This window comes from Patella vulgata, chromosome 2 (assembly GCF_932274485.2).
Source record: "Patella vulgata chromosome 2, xgPatVulg1.2, whole genome shotgun sequence".
NCBI classification, from domain to species: domain Eukaryota; kingdom Metazoa; phylum Mollusca; class Gastropoda; family Patellidae; genus Patella; species Patella vulgata.
In genome coordinates, this window is record NC_065880.2 from 84,266,291 (window position 1) to 84,284,793 (window position 18,503).

The 18,503-nt window shown below is 38.0% G+C and overlaps 1 protein-coding gene across 3 annotated transcripts; it reads left to right on the top strand.

The window, feature by feature from the left end:
- Positions 1–2,745: 2,745 nt before the first annotated feature.
- LOC126812108 (uncharacterized) lies at positions 2,746–18,429 on the top strand. 3 transcript variants are annotated; one of them, XM_050538355.2, is made up of 2 exons: positions 2,746–2,852; positions 15,686–18,429. In XM_050538355.2, exon 2 carries the CDS (start codon positions 15,698–15,700, stop codon positions 17,159–17,161), a length of 1,464 nt encoding a protein of 487 aa, XP_050394312.1. In that variant the 5' UTR covers positions 2,746–2,852; positions 15,686–15,697; the 3' UTR covers positions 17,162–18,429. The 3 variants fall into 3 exon arrangements, with proteins under 3 accessions (XP_050394312.1, XP_050394314.1, XP_050394313.1); XM_050538357.2 differs by lacking the exon at positions 2,746–2,852 and adding an exon at positions 5,867–6,396; XM_050538356.2 differs by lacking the exon at positions 2,746–2,852 and adding an exon at positions 12,646–12,802.
- Positions 18,430–18,503: the final 74 nt, after the last annotated feature.

Genomic DNA, 18,503 nt, shown 5'->3' on the forward strand with positions numbered 1-18,503 from the left:
AGACATTTGGCAAAATCTGAGCCACAGTTGTCCCAAAATCGATGTGCTCCTCTCCGCTTCAAGTCTGGTACAGAAGAGCCTTACCAACCAGAATCCATTGACGCTCATTATCGTAGTATTTATTTTGAGTCCATTTATTTCGTTATCAGTACTATAAAACAACACTATAACAACACTTTGATCAAGCAAGAGTTAAGGCCCATATGATAATGGGGTCCCTCCTTGTGAGAAAACGAGCCTATCTGGATCGTTGGCATGGTAGTGATGTAAATCTCACTCTCTTGGAGGTTCAAAGGAACTAGGAAATCATTATTATCCCGTTAGTGATTTATATGGAAATCTTAAGCTGGTATTAGAACGAATTAATACAGAATACTATAGGCCTAGGGCATTACCGCATTGCATTCGTCAAGGCTACTCGGCTAGTGATACGACTGAGTCAAATCCTAGTCGCCAAGTAGTTCATAAAAGAGTCATAGTAACTTCACAAAAAAGGGTATGATAATGAGTAAACACTGAATCACAACTGTGCAATAATAGATCACAATTTTACTATTAAGATTTCGTCAATAATGTGTTTATAATTGGACATAATTTGTAAATATAATAGGCGATAGTAATAGTTTCACTATTAACAGACAATAACAATGATATTTGAAATATATGAATTGACATTCACAAAGATTGATGGCTATTGGTATATCAACACAAAACATTTAGGTCTATGGATTGAATATGGACTGGTATATAGGCTATTTATACAGCAAGTGCTCTGACAAATATATTTGTGTTGTTCGATTATTCGACAGCAAACGTTTTTTTTTTTTTTGTTTGCTGTTTTTTATACTTGTATTCGAATAATAGGCATACGCATACATCAATAGGAGTTACATGTGACTGTATTACTATTGCCAAACAAATAGACATTAAAAGCACAATATAATAATGTCACAAGATAAAATGGTGTCTACCGTGATTGATAGATCTGTCATGTCGGTTCATATGTAATCACAATGTAGGCCCTACCAAAATCAAATCTACTACTAGCGCACTGTATGCCCGGCTTCTTAAAGGAGCTAAATCGGTAATATTTGAGACCTAGAAATTGACCCAAAGGGGTTGCAACGCATATTATAATGTAATCTGATTGTATATAAACTGATTTACATTAAATTGTTTCCGTTTTGACTCTAATTTCAAATCAGTTATGTCCAGCGAAATACGGCATGAGTCTCAACCGAATCGCTATTTCTAGCGTCTGGTTATTACAGTCTATTGCACATGCTCTCATGGCGTCACCGTTTGACATGAGTTGTGGAATATGTCTAGCCTCGTTCTTTCTGGTCACTTGTTACAAATGACGCTGAAACGCACTATGGTACACGATTCGTGTACCAATGGTAAAAAGTTTATTTTATCTTAAATATTGGATATCAGAAGCCTACCTTTTCCTGGTAAGATCACAACATCAATGTTGATTGGAATTGACAAAAAATGGATGATATTGAGTTAGAGACTTAGCAACTTTAAGCTCAGTTGGAGCAGAGCCATTAGAATGTGAAAGCTCATTCATTTGTTCATTGGCAGTAGTGCATTCAATTTAAAGCGTTATTGATTTTTTGGTTAAAACCTTTTTTTTTCTTTAAATAACGAAAGAAATGTACATAAAATTACAGATAAAAAAACTTGTAATTTTTATCCGTATAAATAAGTTGTGTTGTAAATAAACCAATTATAAAAATAACTCAACCACTTGATTTTTAAAGGGCATGTTTGGGCCGTTGGCCGTTGTTTATATATCATCCATTCATTCTGATTAAAACACAGCTCAGTTCCTGATTCGTTTCGTTTTTTATAGTTTAAAATTTCGTTTTGCTTGTCTTTATTACATTACACTAGGATCTAAAAGTGTTGTTATATAACCCGCGTTTTAGGATTAGTAAATGAAACGGTCTGTTACAGCGAGTTCTTGGCGTACGGTGCTCAGAACTAGAAACCACAACGATGATTGGTTATTCAATTGTGTGACGTCATAGGGTCAAAAGCCGTTGTACGACCTGTGACGTGACCTACTACAACCGGTCAGATCTTCATGTAGTGTAGATCATCGCAAGTATAAAAAAAACGAAACGAAATATAGATCTGTATCTTAATCAGATTGTCATCCATTTAAATACTGAAATATTAGTTTTGGTTCAGCCGAATAATGGCCGCATTGACTGGGCGGTTAAATGTGCAAGAAAACAGAAAAAGATCAACTGAGGACCACGAGGGAGGCAACAGACCTGACAGGTGATGGCCGTCAGGGTTTAAAATCCCATCTGAGACTTCTTGGCCTCGTCTTCAAGAGTTTCGAAGTACATGGATGATCTGTTCAAATCGGGATATTTCTTTAAGTGGGATTAGGTCTCATCAAACGAAACACTGCGAGGAGGAGATGGGTTCACTAGTGAGCGGGTGCACTAGTCCGCCGCTACAAGAAATACTATAAATATGGGTATCAATAACCTAACCCTAACCCTAATAATAGATATCGGTGGATTAATGAACCCTAACCCAATCCTAACAACAATAACAAATATCGATCGACTAATTAATGAACCCGCGGACTAGTGAGCATTCCCCGCGAGGAGTATGACCTTCCCGCGACGAGAAGTCGAGTATATAAAATGACCGCAATAGCCTTCCGTAACATATCTTTTTTTTTTACTATAAATAAAATAGTGGGCGGAGTCTAAACTGACACAAAATTTGGGGCGATGTTACATCAGGAATATGTCGCAAGTACGAAATTGAAGAAAGGCAGACTGCGACGTTGTTAGACAACTTTTTAAAAACAAGAAATAAAAACCGTAAGTCATTGGATATTTTAGTTTATTGGTAGTCTATTGGAATCTAAAAGGTAGTTAAGTGAAATGGTGTTTAATCACAAAGTTATATATATGAGGTAATACTTTTCTAAATCAACAGGGCCAATGATCAGCCGTGAATATTCGCTAGGCCTTTGTATACAATCACTGATAGGGATGACATTGGTGTAGCTTAAAGGCTCAATACCACTCTTGTTGTAACTTAATAATATGTCCCAATCTTTATTCTGGTCAACAAATTGTACTATTTTACAATATTCAAATTAATTGATGATACAAATTTCATCTTAACACACCTAATTTAAAAAATTGGAAAAATTCAACTAAATGATTTGAAAAGCCTGACGTAAAGCTTTTCAGATGTGACTTGGATTTAAAAATATATTTGAACCTTTGGACAAGTAAAATAGGATTTAATGGATAATTTACACAACAGGTAGGACACTAACACATCTAGTACTTAGAATAAGGCTATTTTTTTATTTTCTGGGGCTGCCAAGCCAGCAAGAGTGTTATTGTCCCTTTAATGGACCACTGAACCAATGATTGTCTCCGCGTTATGTGACGTCACATGCTAAAAGCGGTCGTCTTTTACAGAGTTATTAGAAGACTTTCTGAAACAGATTGATGAAGACAGCCAAGCGCCATGGTAGGGTGACCCGTGCACCCAGAATTTTCCGTACAGAAAGTTGGACTCGACACAGCGAACGTGCACGCTTCAGTGGCTTGTCTCGAAGTGATTTCTCGCTAACTACGCGGTATGATATAATACTCAGCGGTAGAGTCTATGGGACTATAAATACCCATCGCACGTGCAATTCTCTACACATCTATCAACTATTACAACCGTAAAAAATCTATTGTTGACGATTCTGAATAGCAGTAATATTTAGCTTTTTGGTTTAGAAATTACGATGGGTTTGTTTTTTTTAAATTGCTTTATCATCAACTTAACCTTTAGGAGCGGCATCTTTTGGTTTAGTACAAATAAGATCATGATACTAGCAGTATACGTCATTGGTAGTTTCATTTTACTTTTACAAGGTTCTTAAAACAATTGTTGAGTTGCCTAACGTGCGTGTTTCTAAATTCAATTTCTTGTTCCAGCTTTCTGTTATATACTATTCAAAAAAAGTAGGGGATATTTGATTTTGGGGGCATAATACTAAAATATGCAAATGACTACGAAAAAAGTCACTATAGAACCTAACAGAAGAAACATTTCCAGTTACATGTGACGCCCAAACGCACCAATAGCTACCGCATGGAATGCAGGTGATGCTTGGGATCATCATGGGGGTCCAACCCAAGATTTGCACGACTCTGACTTTGAATGTTACAGTCATTGTGGCATTGAATTCCAGGGTGGAAACATCAGTTTAATTGTTTTAGTGACCAGAAAACAAATTTTGATATGCGTCGGCTTACCCAAAATGAAAGGTTACGTGCCCTTGGCATGCTACAGATCGGCACAACACAGGCGGTTGTGGCACGGACGATGAATGTTTCTCAGTCTGTCATAAGCAGGCTATGGTCCAGATACCGTGATACACAATCTGTACAGGACATACCACGCTCAGGTCGACCAAGGGCGACAACTCAAGCCCAGGATCGATTTATCCGTACCTTGGCCTTGAGAAATCGTGTCATCACAGCAAATCAGATCAGCGCTCGTCTCCAAACAGACACTGGTGTGAGAGTGAGTGGCCAGACGATTCGGAATCGACTGCATAGGGGTCACCTTCGCGCCCGACGCCCTCGCGTGATCCCTTGTTTGAGAGATCATCACATTCAGGCAAGACGTCGTTGGTGTAGGGATCGTCAACACTGGGATAATCGACGCTGGAGCAATGTGATGTTTTCAGATGAGTCAAGGTTCACTGTTGATTTTTTGGACAGACGTAGGAGGGTGTGGCGTCGTCGAAACGAGCGCTTCCAAGACGTTAACGTCATCAGACATGATCGATATGGGGGTGGTTCTGTTATGGTGTGGGGAGGCATCACTGTTGCTGGAAGAACGGCTTTACATGTTGTTGCAGGGCGTGTTACAGGCCAGTACTACCGGGACAACATCTTGGCAGTCCATGTTGTGCCGTTCGCACGACGTCATGGCCGCCGTTTCATCTTCCAGGATGACAACGCAAGATGTCACAGGGCCAGGATCATTACAGGTTACCTCCAACAACAGAACATCACCACATTACCTTGGCCAGCACTGAGTCCCGACCTCTCCCCCATCGAGCATGTCTGGGACATGCTTGGACAGAGGTTACGTCAACGTCAACAACGTCCTGCCAATGTCCAAGAACTTGCTGCTGCGTTGCAACAGGAATGGGACAATCTGGACCAAAATGACCTTAGATGTCTCATTAGGAGTATGCCACGTCGGATCAATGCTTGTTTGGCAAACAGAGGAGGATTTACCCGTTACTGACTTGGTTGTGATGCTGTGGTAACTTTGCTGTTTGACCCCGGGTATCATTTTACCCTTATAATGGTCAGTCTGTGCCTTACTTAGTCTAACGATCATTTGGAATAAATCGATGAATGTGAACTTCATTTCATTTTGTCATTTGTTTCTTCGTCAGTTTCATTAGGTGACTTTAATAACACTTAAAAATCAAATATCCCCTACTTTTTTTGAATAGTATATTTCGTGAAAAAAAAAGTAGTCTTGTTTATCCCGGCCTGTCAGTCAGACGTAGAATGGTCGGTAGACTGGTTAAGCGAGACTAATTTCAAAACAAGGGCACGTAACTTATTTTTTACTTACATGGACTAAGACTAGTAATTATTTCCCCTTATTTCATGATGTAGTGCGAGTTATAAATAGACAATTTTTCCCTTAATTTTTTTCTCCCCTCTTCCTGCATTTTTGGGTTGACTTTTTGGTCTAGAATAGGAGAAAAGGGATCAAATTTGCAATTTTATAGCAGTTTTGGGTAATACTGATGATATTACAGCGGAGGGATAGGGGGTGTAAAATGTCTTTCTGCCGAGCAATCATTGTATCGAAAGTGAGATTTTCACCCCAGTCAACTTCAAATCCCCGTAGCAAAAAATCTAAACGGTCAACCCCCTACAAGTTTATGATGAGGAGATTGCCAAATGTGGTCCCCATTGTGCCTATAAAGATTGGAACCAACGGAATGTTGAGCAAAAAGCTACAGCCTGTGATGTTACAGCTATTTAACATTGAAGTCAATGGGCAAATAATTAATAGTCTGAGTCCACATGTATCCGGATGTTATGGCCGACACTCGTAACAATCTTTCAGTGTATTATTTATGGATGGTTATAGTACAACATGACCGTTTATTTAGAGACTATAAATGTGCGAAACTGGTTTAAGGCTTGGTGTATATATAAATATTGTGGTGTAATTGTCGAGATATTTGGAGATATTTATTTATGGTGTATCACCCTAGTCATGGAGTGTTCTACACTCTTTATATTTCTATCAGTGGGTCGTTAACGGACTTCCAAAGCTGATCAATACGAGACAAATTGAATATTATGTATACATGTATGTAGATATAACACTGGAATAAAATGGGGTTTAACGTCCTACTGTTCTGTCCCGACTGGGCTAATGAAGACGAACTTACGAAATATAGTGGGCTGTAAGGGGAATTTTGCTCGGACAAAGACTCAACAATCCTACTCCTATACCGAATTCCAACTGCCAAAGGATCTTTTCCTACATAATACCAGTGTAGAATTCTATAGAAAATCTATAGAGTTTTTTGGGGGCGTGTCCCATTTTCTATAGGATAAAATTCTATAGTATTCTACAGAATTTTGGGGGCCTGTAGGAAATAACGGCCCCAAATATTCTACAGTTTCTGTAGCGCACATCCTATAGTTTTTCCTACAGATTTATGGCAAAATTTCTATAGGAAAATACTGTAGTATTATATAGGTTTTTTTATTGCACTTTCTGTAGTAAATTCTACAGTTATGTATAGGAATGAATACTGTGGTATTCTGTAGTTTGGAAATTGGGTCACTATAGTTTTCTGTAGGAATGGGTACTATAGAATTCTATAGACTTTTTTTTTTATTAAATCCTATTTTGGGAATAAATATAGTTGGCCCATGATTTATTCTAAATTCATAAGCTTATTTTTCTCTCATGGATTCTTCTAAATTGATAAGCTTATTTTTTTCTCTCATGGATTAATCTGAATTCTGTTGATGATTCACCAACCGGAACCATGAAAAGTTCTTTTCTTGGTAAAACTGAAATATAGGGAAAAGAATAGGTAATAAAGTTAAATAAATAACAAAATCACATAAATCTTATCTTATTAAAGTAATTTAATATTATTGTTAAGAAAGTAATAAAGTATACTTATCTTTCTATCTTTAATAGAATCTGTGAAAAAACACCACCATTCTCTTCAGTTTCTTGTTAATACTAACATATTAACAGTCTTAAGACCAACTAGAAATCAGCCAGATTTCTTCAAGTTTGGGAATGTGACCTCAAAGATTTGTTGAAGAGAATCCTGTCATCAACCTCTCAAAGGGTTTGGAATCAGATTCTATGAAATTTGAATAAGAGAATAAGAAAAACTAATCAAATTAAACACAGAAATAAACAAATTTAATAACAATTTAATAAAATTAAAAAAAATTGATTCAAATATTACATAATGTAATAATAAGCTTATTAATTTGATGTAATATCTACAGCAGCTTGTCTAAGCCAGGGTATAAAATATCTTACATTATTTTACTCATATACTTTGATATTGACCAATTTGATGTTAACCAATTAAATGATTTTGGAACTTTTTCTTGGGGAGATAAATATTCATAAGTAAAACAAGGGTTGTTGAGCACATTACGATTGTATAACTCTTGCCAATTATATATTGATTTCTATAGAAAGGGGCCAGTATCGAAATATTAATGGCCTATTGATCCATCGTACAATACTATTTACGAACTTATCAATTATCAGTAAAAGAAAATTTGATCCAAAATTATCTATTTTGGTGCAAAAATATGAACATTTACTGATTATTTACATACAGGGAAAAGGTCACCCCAAAACAATCTACATGTATTTGTTATTTAAAAGAGCTAAATCGCTAATATTTAGGACCTAGAAATTGACACAAATGGTTCGCAACACAAATAATAATGTAATATGAATGTACATAAACTGATTTAGTATTTATTGCGCATGCTCTCCAGATAGGAATATGACGTAACCGTTTGAGTTACTTGTGGAATATATCTAGCCCCGTCCTTCTAGTCCCTTGTTATAAATGGCACTTAAAGGCATTCGTGAACCGATGGTAAAATGTTTATTTTGTCTTACAATCTTATGGAAGCCTATAACTACCATTTATAATTTCTAGTTTTCGCCCCTTCAAAACACGAAAGTCGAAAAGTGACCTTGAAAGTAGAGACTACATCAACTTCTGAGCCAAAATCAAAGGTCGCTAATATCGCCATCAATACTAGACTTTATAAACTATTTTGTTAACGCGAATTTATTGTCAATGTCAACAAAACAGTACACCTTTAATAATGTATTACTTATATTCTCTGTCACCACAGTGGGATCACGTGGCTAAGTGGGTAAGACGCTAGCTCGCTAGCCTGGAGGTCGGGTGTTCGATCCCTGCATTGGCCGAGAAAGTTCATCCAGATTTTCCGGCGTGGTTCTCCCTCGTCAGTGATGCAGGACGGAGGGGCTGACAAGGAAAGCTGTCTAGTCGTTCGGATGGGACGAAAAACCGAGGTCCCGTGTACACATTGGCGTGCACGTAAAAGATCCCTTGGCAGTTGGAATTCGATATAAGAGTAGGCCGTAGTGCCGCTGTCCGTGCAAAATTTCCCTTATAGCACACTGTATGGCGTATGCCCGTCTTCATTAGCCCAGGTTAGGAGCAGAACAGCAGAACAGTAGGACGTTAAAACTCCATTTCATTTCATTTCATTTCTGTCACCACAGAGTTCTTGATGTGGAAATTTACACGGAAATATTTATTTATGGCTAGGGATATGATATCATATCTTTCTTATCTAAATTAGATCCTGCTTATATATATATATATATATATATATATATATATATATATATATATATATATATAACCAGGATATAATATACTATTCAAAAAAAGTAGGGGATATTTGATTTTGGGGGCATAATACTAAAATATGCAAATGACTACGAAAAAAGTCACTATAGAACCTAACAGAAGAAACATTTCCAGTTACATGTGACGCCCAAACGCACCAATAGCTACCGCATGGAATGCAGGTGATGCTTGGGATCATCATGGGGGTCCAACCCAAGATTTGCACGACTCTGACTTTGAATGTTACAGTCATTGTGGCATTGAATTCCAGGGTGGAAACATCAGTTTAATTGTTTTAGTGACCAGAAAACAAATTTTGATATGCGTCGGCTTACCCAAAATGAAAGGTTACGTGCCCTTGGCATGCTACAGATCGGCACAACACAGGCGGTTGTGGCGCGGACGATGAATGTTTCTCAATCTGTCATAAGCAGGCTATGGTCCAGATACCGTGATACACAATCTGTACAGGACAGACCACGCTCAGGTCGACCAAGGGCGACAACTCAAGCCCAGGATCGATTTATCCGTACCTTGGCCTTGAGAAATCGTGTCATCACAGCAAATCAGATCAGCGCTCGTCTTCAAACAGACACTGGTGTGAGAGTGAGTGGCCAGACGATTCGGAATCGACTGCATAGGGGTCACCTTCGCGCCCGACGTCCTCGCGTGATCCCTTGTTTGAGAGATCATCACATTCAGGCAAGACGTCGTTGGTGTAGGGATCGTCAACACTGGGATAATCGACGCTGGAGCAATGTGATGTTTTCAGATGAGTTAAGGTTCACTGTTGATTTTTTGGACAGACGTAGGAGGGTGTGGCGTCGTCGAAACGAGCGCTTCCAAGACGTTAACGTCATCAGACATGCTCGATTTGGGGGTGGTTCTGTTATGGTGTGGGGAGGCATCACTGTTGCTGGAAGAACGGCTTTACATGTTGTTGCAGGGCGTGTTACAGGCCAGTACTACCGGGACAACATCTTGGCAGTCCATGTTGTGCCGTTCTCACGACGTCATGGCCGCCGTTTCATCTTCCAGGATGACAACGCAAGATGTCACAGGGCCAGGATCGTTACAGGTTACCTCCAACAACAGAACATCACCACATTACCTTGGCCAGCACTGAGTCCCGACCTCTCCCCCATCGAGCATGTCTGGGACATGCTTGGACAGAGGTTACGTCAACGTCAACAACGTCCTGCCAATGTCCAAGAACTTGCTGCTGCGTTGCAACAGGAATGGGACAATCTGGACCAAAATGACCATAGACGTCTCGTTAGGAGTATGCCACGTCGGATCAATGCTTGTTTGGCAAACAGAGGAGGATTTACCCGTTACTGACTTGGTTGTGATGCTGTGGTAACTTTGCTGTTTGACCCCGGGTATCATTTTACCCTTATAATGGTCAGTCTGTGCCTTACTTAGTCTAACGATCATTTGGAATAAATCGATGAATGTGAACTTCATTTCATTTTGTCATTTGTTTCTTCGTCAGTTTCATTAGGTGACTTTAATAACACTTAAAAATCAAATATCCCCTACTTTTTTTGAATAGTATATATATAACCAGGATATAATTTAGATAAGAAAGATATGATATCATATCCCTAGCCATAAATAAATATTTCCGTGTAAATTTCCACATCAAGAACTCGTAGTATTATTCTTACAATTTCTCGTACAATAGGGGCCACAAGGCAAGAAGTTAGGCCCGATATACGCGAACATCAAACCGAGATCTTTGATACATAAACATATAATATTAAGTTTTTTTCAAAACCGGATACAAATCGTTAGAGGGACCACAGCCTTCGATCCGATTATCACAAAATTCAAACCCAGGGTGTAACGGTGTATATTTAAACGGTTTTTAAAATCGGGTATAAACTGTAATTTTTGGTACACCCGGGGTCCATAATCTAGGAGGTTACGGACCGATATGTGCGAATATGGAAAGAAACAAAAATCCGTGGAATATAGACATATATTTTAAGTTTGATCAAAATCGGATAAAAAAATTGTGACTTCTACAGTGTCCACAACCTTGGTATTATATACTTTTATACTATTTGCGAACGAGGGGCGGGCAGTTTCAATCCGATTTTCATGAAATTCGAACTCAACCATCATAAGGGTGGAATGGTGATATGTTAGAACAGCTTTTAATATTGGATAAAATGCCAATATCAAAAGGAACCGCGTGTCCACAAATAAATTGTGGGCTGACAGGGGCGACTCAATACACGTCCACTTGAAAATATGGGCGTACAAAAATAGCTCAGCATGATAAAACTTGCTTTTTGGAAGACTAAACAACTGATATCAAAGACTTTATATGAAATGAGATTTTTATTTTAGAAATTAAAATGTTAAGTTATTTGATACTCCCACTGGCAGGTTAATAGTTGTCAACGCTTATGTAATTTATATTAGGGCAATACTACTCAAGACGGACATGTTGTTTAGATCAGCATACCAAGCAATTAAAATCAGTGAACCGGACCAAACCCAAACATCCAAAATTTAGCACTTTTTCCTAGATAGTCCTAGCACTGTTAAGTTGTTATACACTGAATTTTTGAATTCAGCCAATGGCCAAACAGATTTCAAGAGATTACATTGGCTGTTAATTATAGTTTGTTGACAGGTATGCATCCAGGAAAATTATGTTGGAAAAGTATACATAATTCACACAAGTGCATTACTAAATTCTATTGTAAACTATAGTATGAATAAAAGACATCGCCAATTTATGAAATCTGTAGTATAGAACATTGTTTCTACAATAATATGTAGGAAACTATAGTAGGCTATTTGTTAAAATGGTTTAAGTACAGTATACATATAAATTCTTAGTTTTCAACAGAATGTCATAGACAACTATAGAAATATACTACTGACTTGAGACAATAAGTTAGTTTTATAAAAAAAAAATATAGTTTTTACCACCAAATCTATAGGAATCACAGCTGACATGAGAATACAAGTTAGTTCTATAGCAAACTATAGTTTTTAGCACAAAGTCTATAGAAAACTGAAGGATTACTCAACTGACTCGAGGATACAAGTTAGTTCTATAGAAAACTATAGCAGCATCAATGAATCTGTAGGTTTATTTTTTTCCAATAGTTTCTTACAGTATTATATAGAATTCTATAGGAAATTACACTTGGAAAATATTCATCTACCAATCCTACACAAAACTATAGTACATGTTTTTGAATCTATAGTCATGTAAAAAAAAATACAGAATGAATTCGTTTTCCTGCTGCATTCTATAGCATTCTATAGAATCCCACAAACTTCTATAGAAACCTGTACTCTTTCTATAGGACTTTTTCATAAGGGTTACGTGCACGCCATTCAGCGGGGCTTATGTTGCAACTAGTTGGAGTCAGTGGCAGGTGTGCTAATGTCGATCATATCAGCAACTGAATTTTGAGCGCTTTATGTCGACTCGGAACTGATAGTGATTGCACTTAATACGTGACTGTTAATTTATTCATCACGTGATCAACAAAATGGCGAATAACTTAGAAGACGCACCCTATTCTATTAATATATTATTGTCGACACCATCAACATTTGAAAAGTGGGTGGCTTGGTTCGCTTCCATTTGCTTATTTATAAAGTCACATGACACGTTTTTCTTATGACGTGTCGACTGCAACTAGTTGCAGCAAGTTGCAGAAAGTTGAACATGCGTGCAACTGACTGCAACGAGTTGCTTTGAGTTGTAAGAGGCGCTCAGATCGACCATTTTCAGTTGCGGAAACGTCAGTTGCTTTCAGTTACAAGGTCGACATAGGCCCAACTTTACAAATTGCACTTGTGAGTATAGAGTACACATCGGGCGTTTACTGGTTTTAAAATGGGTTACTGTGTCTTAAAGTAGCTATAATATCATCCAAAATCTTCGACGATGAAAACGCGAATTATTTGTCAATTTAAATCAACATTGGTTTTGTGATCTTACTGGGAACAGGTGGGCTTATGATATCCAATATTTAAGACAAAATAAACATTTTACCATTGGTACACAAATCGTGTACCATAATGCGTTTCAGCGTAATTTGTAATAAGGGACTCAAAGAACGAGGCTAGGTATATTTCATCCGTCATGTCAGACGGTGACACCATATTCTTATCTGTTGACGATTCGTAATAAATACTATCGGTGTAGACTGGAATAACCAGACACCAGAGATCGCCTTTCTATTGAGACTTCTGGCGTATTTCGCCGAACATAACCGATTAGAAATTACAGTAGAAACAGAAACGATTGAATGTAAATCAGTTTATATACATTCATATTACATTATTATATGCGTAGCGACCCACTTGTGTCAATTTCTAGGTCCCAAATATTAGCGATGTCAGGGTTTCATATTGGAATTGACCAATAAGTCGTGTGTGTAGTGGATAATATTGAGTTCGAGCTACACGCCTTTTAAAATATAACATTCATAATGCATACCTGACCGTGGTAAGGTTAGTACATTTTGTATGAATTGATACAAAGCTTATGCTATTGAATAAAACGTTGCAATGGTAAATACAGGAATACAAATACTCTTGTAACGTTTCTCAAACCTAATTGTTTTGCCTGCTAATGCTTGTTACTTCGGACTTTAAATCCCGATAATATGTTAGAGAATAAAACTGCTTAATTTTGTATTAAAACCCCTTAAATTCCCGTACCTAAGGGCCGAGCAACTAATTCAATATTTGTGAAATGTTTTTGAACAACTTACACCTGTCAGTCTTCATCTGGAAATGGAGACCGGTGTCCCAAGCTGTATTATGCGGTGTCTGGATAAAACCAGACTTTTATTTTATAAAATCTATGTGTAGGTGAATTTTACCTTTCGTTATCCAGTATTGCACATGGGTCATTCACTGTATAGACTTCTAAAGGAATGGCGATAGATTATCAGGCCACTTAATGAAAAAATTGACCAGAAATCTTAAAAGGGTTACGTGTCCGGATAAGCATTTTTGACGTTCACGTCAAAACAACTCAATATTTTGAGCTGAACTTTTGAGACAAGGTAAATGCACCATTCCTCTATATTTTGGCGCTTAAATTTCATACGAACTCAGAATTTTATTTTTGAGACTCTGTTCAAATCGGGATAGTCCCTTTAAACCATATTGAGTTCTTTGTATGGGTGTGCGTATATATAATAGTATCTTTTTACTTTAGGGGGTCATACTGTCGTTTTAATAACTTAATATAATTTAACGCGTAGAAAAGTATTTTGTATAGAATACAAAGGAAATGCCGACTATTTGATATGGTGTTCTATTTAATTTGAAGGGCGAGTCGTCTTAAAAAGTCGACGTCGCATTTTGTCGCATACGTAGTCCCGGTGGCTCAAGGGCTAGTATCGCCACCCGAGGGGAGAATTTATGAGACCAGTTTTTTGCGTAGATTTCGATTCTGGGCGTGATTAGGTGTTTGGGTGAGCTTTCCCTAAATACTTGGGTTGGGGAAGATCGCAGAATATCATTTTGTAAAGACCAGTTTCGAACACCACGTGGTGTTTATTCCCAAAAACACATTTTGGACCCTCAATACCTCCACCCGCATTCCCCCCAAAGCAAAACAGTTACCCAGTGCTTTAAGCTAATGTTTGTGAGAGAGAGAGAGAGAGAGAGAGAGATTGCTTTAACGTCCACTCGACACAAACTAGGTCATTTCGGGGCTAACCACATGGTTCAATTTTATTTCAATATTTCGCTTGCGTGTAGGGGTCTTTAGCAGTGGGAGGAAACTGGAGGACCCGGAGAAAACCCACGAGGTTGGACAGGCGACTCTATTCCTTGTCACGTACAACCGGGGAATCCAAACCACGCCAGTTGACTCAATGGCAGCACGTCTAACCATTCGGCCAACCTCCCCTCCTAATCGTCGGCCACGCAAAACAATACACTTATCTAAGAGCATTATATAATATACTTATTTAGAAATGTAAAGTGCTACGAATGATCATCAAAATTCTCACATTTGTATCCAATTTTGACATTGGAGCCACTCCACCCTCACGTATCTCGGAAAAGCTCCTTATACACCTAATCACCACCCAGAATCGAAATCTATACACTTATTTAGAAGTGTACATTGCTAGGAATTAATGTCTTACTAATCTATAAGATGGTCACCATTTATATCTACATTTTCACATTTCCCGACATTTTAGGTATCGGACCGCCTTCTATCTGCCCCACGCCCCCTCCTTCCTGACCCCCACGCAAAAACAAAGTAGTTATCCAAGAATAGAAGACTGACATACATCTTGCAGGGTGCTATGAGGGAAACTTTACTGACACACTTTTCCGTAGCAGGCCCTCCATTCTGCACCACTAACAAGGGGAAACCATTCTGGTAATTTCCGAGGAACTTTTTCGGCTATCACGGGAAGGGCGTGTCGAATTACCCAATATCACCCAATAACTGCCCAATTACACCAAAATAACAACCAATAACTACAAAATGTTGACTTTGGAAACACAAAATAACAATTTAGTTGAATTTAAGAAGCCTTGCTGCTTTGTGTCCAAATCGGAGTTTCACGCTCACTCGCCTGAAGGGGGATAACTCGTGTTATTGGATAATTCGACGTGCCGTCACCAGAACCGAACCCTATTTTCTGGGCCACCATGGGGTAGCAAAATGAACAATAATCTATATCTACAGTCTTATCTTTTCAGGTACATCTCGGTATGGCTGACCAGAAAGATGCCGTATATCAACAGTTGCAGTCGAAAGGTTTCAAGGTAGAAGTGGCGGTCAAAGCTAACATTTTTAAACACAAAGACGACTTTGAAAGTTCCCCTTGTGATAAAAATCCCGGGCATGTTGGTTTTATCCCTTTTAATGAATTCGGTTTGGAACACCTGCCCGTGGATGCCCGACTAGATCATATTGTACAAAATATTAGAAAGTTTGGTACAAGAGTTGTGCGACTGGTTGTTAGAGATGAAACAGGGAACAAAGTGAAATTGTATGGTACGGGTCATGTATATAAGTTACAAGGACGTTACATCATAAGGACAAATAGCCACGTGATTAGAAATGAAACTGACCTTAAAAACTGTGTTATTGAATTTAACTACAATTCAAGAGATCGATCAGAAGTAATCGAAAGTAGGGGTAAGCATCTCATTTTAACTAAAAACACAGATGCTGCAAGATTTACGTTCCAGCCTGTTCCCCAATTTATTCAAGATATGGATATCATGGATCGCTATCTGTACCAGCCGGTTCCATGTGTAACAACTAGCAGATATCAGGTACTCTGTCATCTGTCTTCTTTACCCTTTTTGAAAGAAAAGTGTCGGATCGGATTACTTTTAAAAGAGGAGCCGAAGCAATCAGACGATTTATCTACACACGTTCAGTTTGAAGATGGAACCATCAGTAAGTTTGTAAGCTACGTTGTAAAATTCCAACCTGTTCCAGAGAAGATTCAAACTCTTCCAGCGGAGAACACAGAGTTTCGACACCCTGTGATCCAAATAAAAGAAAATGGCAAATGCAGGACAATTAAAGGAGAAGTGGTTTCAATAGAAGGGAATCATTATCTAAAACTTGCAGAACCGCTAACTCAGGAACAGGCAAGAGGCTGTAAGGTACTCTTCTCCGATGGAAGCTGTAGTGAAGGGACTGGTCTATTTTTTGAGAAATGGAATTTTGAAGAATCCCAGCCATTGCGATACCTGAAAGGGAATGATTTGGATCGATATCATTTATTTTACCGAAATTTTAGATTTTGGACAATGTTTGATCCCATTCCTAAAGATCTTCAACGGTATACTGACATGGTCAATGCTCCACCGATCTGTGATCAGCGTTATCTTCTTGTTATTGGTCATCCACATGGTGGTCCTAAGATGATAACTGTTGGGAAAGAATTATCCTCTGGTGTTGAAATTGTTGATGACTGTTACTTAGATTGCATACAATATTCTTGTAAAACATGTCCAGGGTCGAGTGGTTCTCCAGTAGTTCAATTAGCGGAGTGTCATCCTTTCACCATCGCTGTTAATACACATTTTATGGGAAGAATACGGAGTGTATCTGAAATGGTATCTGGACACACTGATCAAGCCTATGGTGATAACATCAATATTGGATGGAATGGTAAAAAATGGACGGACATTATGTTGAAATATCAAACTGATTAACTGCCTTCAATAGAAGGCTTTATCTCGCTTTAACTACGTACATCTTATCAAGGCCTTCACGTAATATCCTGCATATTTCGGCACTAATTTTGATTGGGTACAAGCCCAGCTTGTGAGCCTATCAGATTCCTCGATTGTCTCGAATACCAAGTCTCGCGCTTTCAAGCTAAAATGTCTACTTGTGATAATCGAGTTGCAAAGTTCAAGGATCATTCAATGTCAAGGTTTCCGTGGAGGTCACGATGTCACAAACTCTGATTGGACGCTACTGCTCACGTGTCTGTAGATAACATAGCTATAAGTTTGGGACCACACCAACGATTATTTATCGGCGATTTTCTGTTAGCGGTAAATTTCCCAGACATTTATCGGTTATATAAATGTGCATTACTGACACACGGTTCATAGCGTAGAAGCCGTTATGGTCGTTTAAATTTATTTCTAAATGCACGCTTTCGGATGGGACGAAAAAAAACAAGGTCCTGTGTACATATTGGAGTGCACATAAAAGATCCCCTGGCAGTTTGAATTCAACATAAGAGTAGGCTGTAGAACCGCTGTCCAGGGAAAATTTCCCTCATAAGCACACTATATGCCCTTCTTATATAAGCCCGGTCGGAGCCATATTCCTGAAGCAATGGCCTGAGAAATCCCTCTCTGGCCATTGCTGGATTGGCTTCTGATACCTGAGCTTTTGAGGGAATGTGTCTATTCTTCCCGTTCAATTAAATCTATCCTGAGCACAGCGACATGACAGGCCTTCGTTTAATCTGAAGTTTTCCCTAAAACTTTGGACAGTGATATAAGGTATTAGAAACAGTGAAAGTATTGTTCGTCTCCAAACAGTCTTGTTTACATTGCATCCACTTTGATAGCCTCGTTTGTCACACAATGAGTTTTTCTGCAATATTCTGCTATGCACTGGTTAATTGAGTGTAATAACGTTATGTAAACATATTTGGTCCAATTGGAGCTCTGTTTAAAGCGTAATGATATTGTTACGCAGTTAGCTATCTTTAAGCACTAACAAAAAAATCAGTTTTGAATACAAATAATTGGGGAAGCACTAAACAATGAGCTGAATATTTGAAAAACATTCTTTAATTCTTTCACTTATTTCTTTTTGACTATTTTTAATGTAGTCTTTTATTCTTTCACTTATTTCAATTTTGACTTTATTTTTTAATTTAGTCTTTTATTCTTCACATATTTCTTTTTGACTATTTTTTAATGTAGTCTTCTATTCTTTCACTTATTTCTTTTCGACTATTTTTTAATGTTTGACTATTTTTAATGTAGTCTTCTATTCTTTCATTTATTTCTTTTTAACTATTTTTAATGT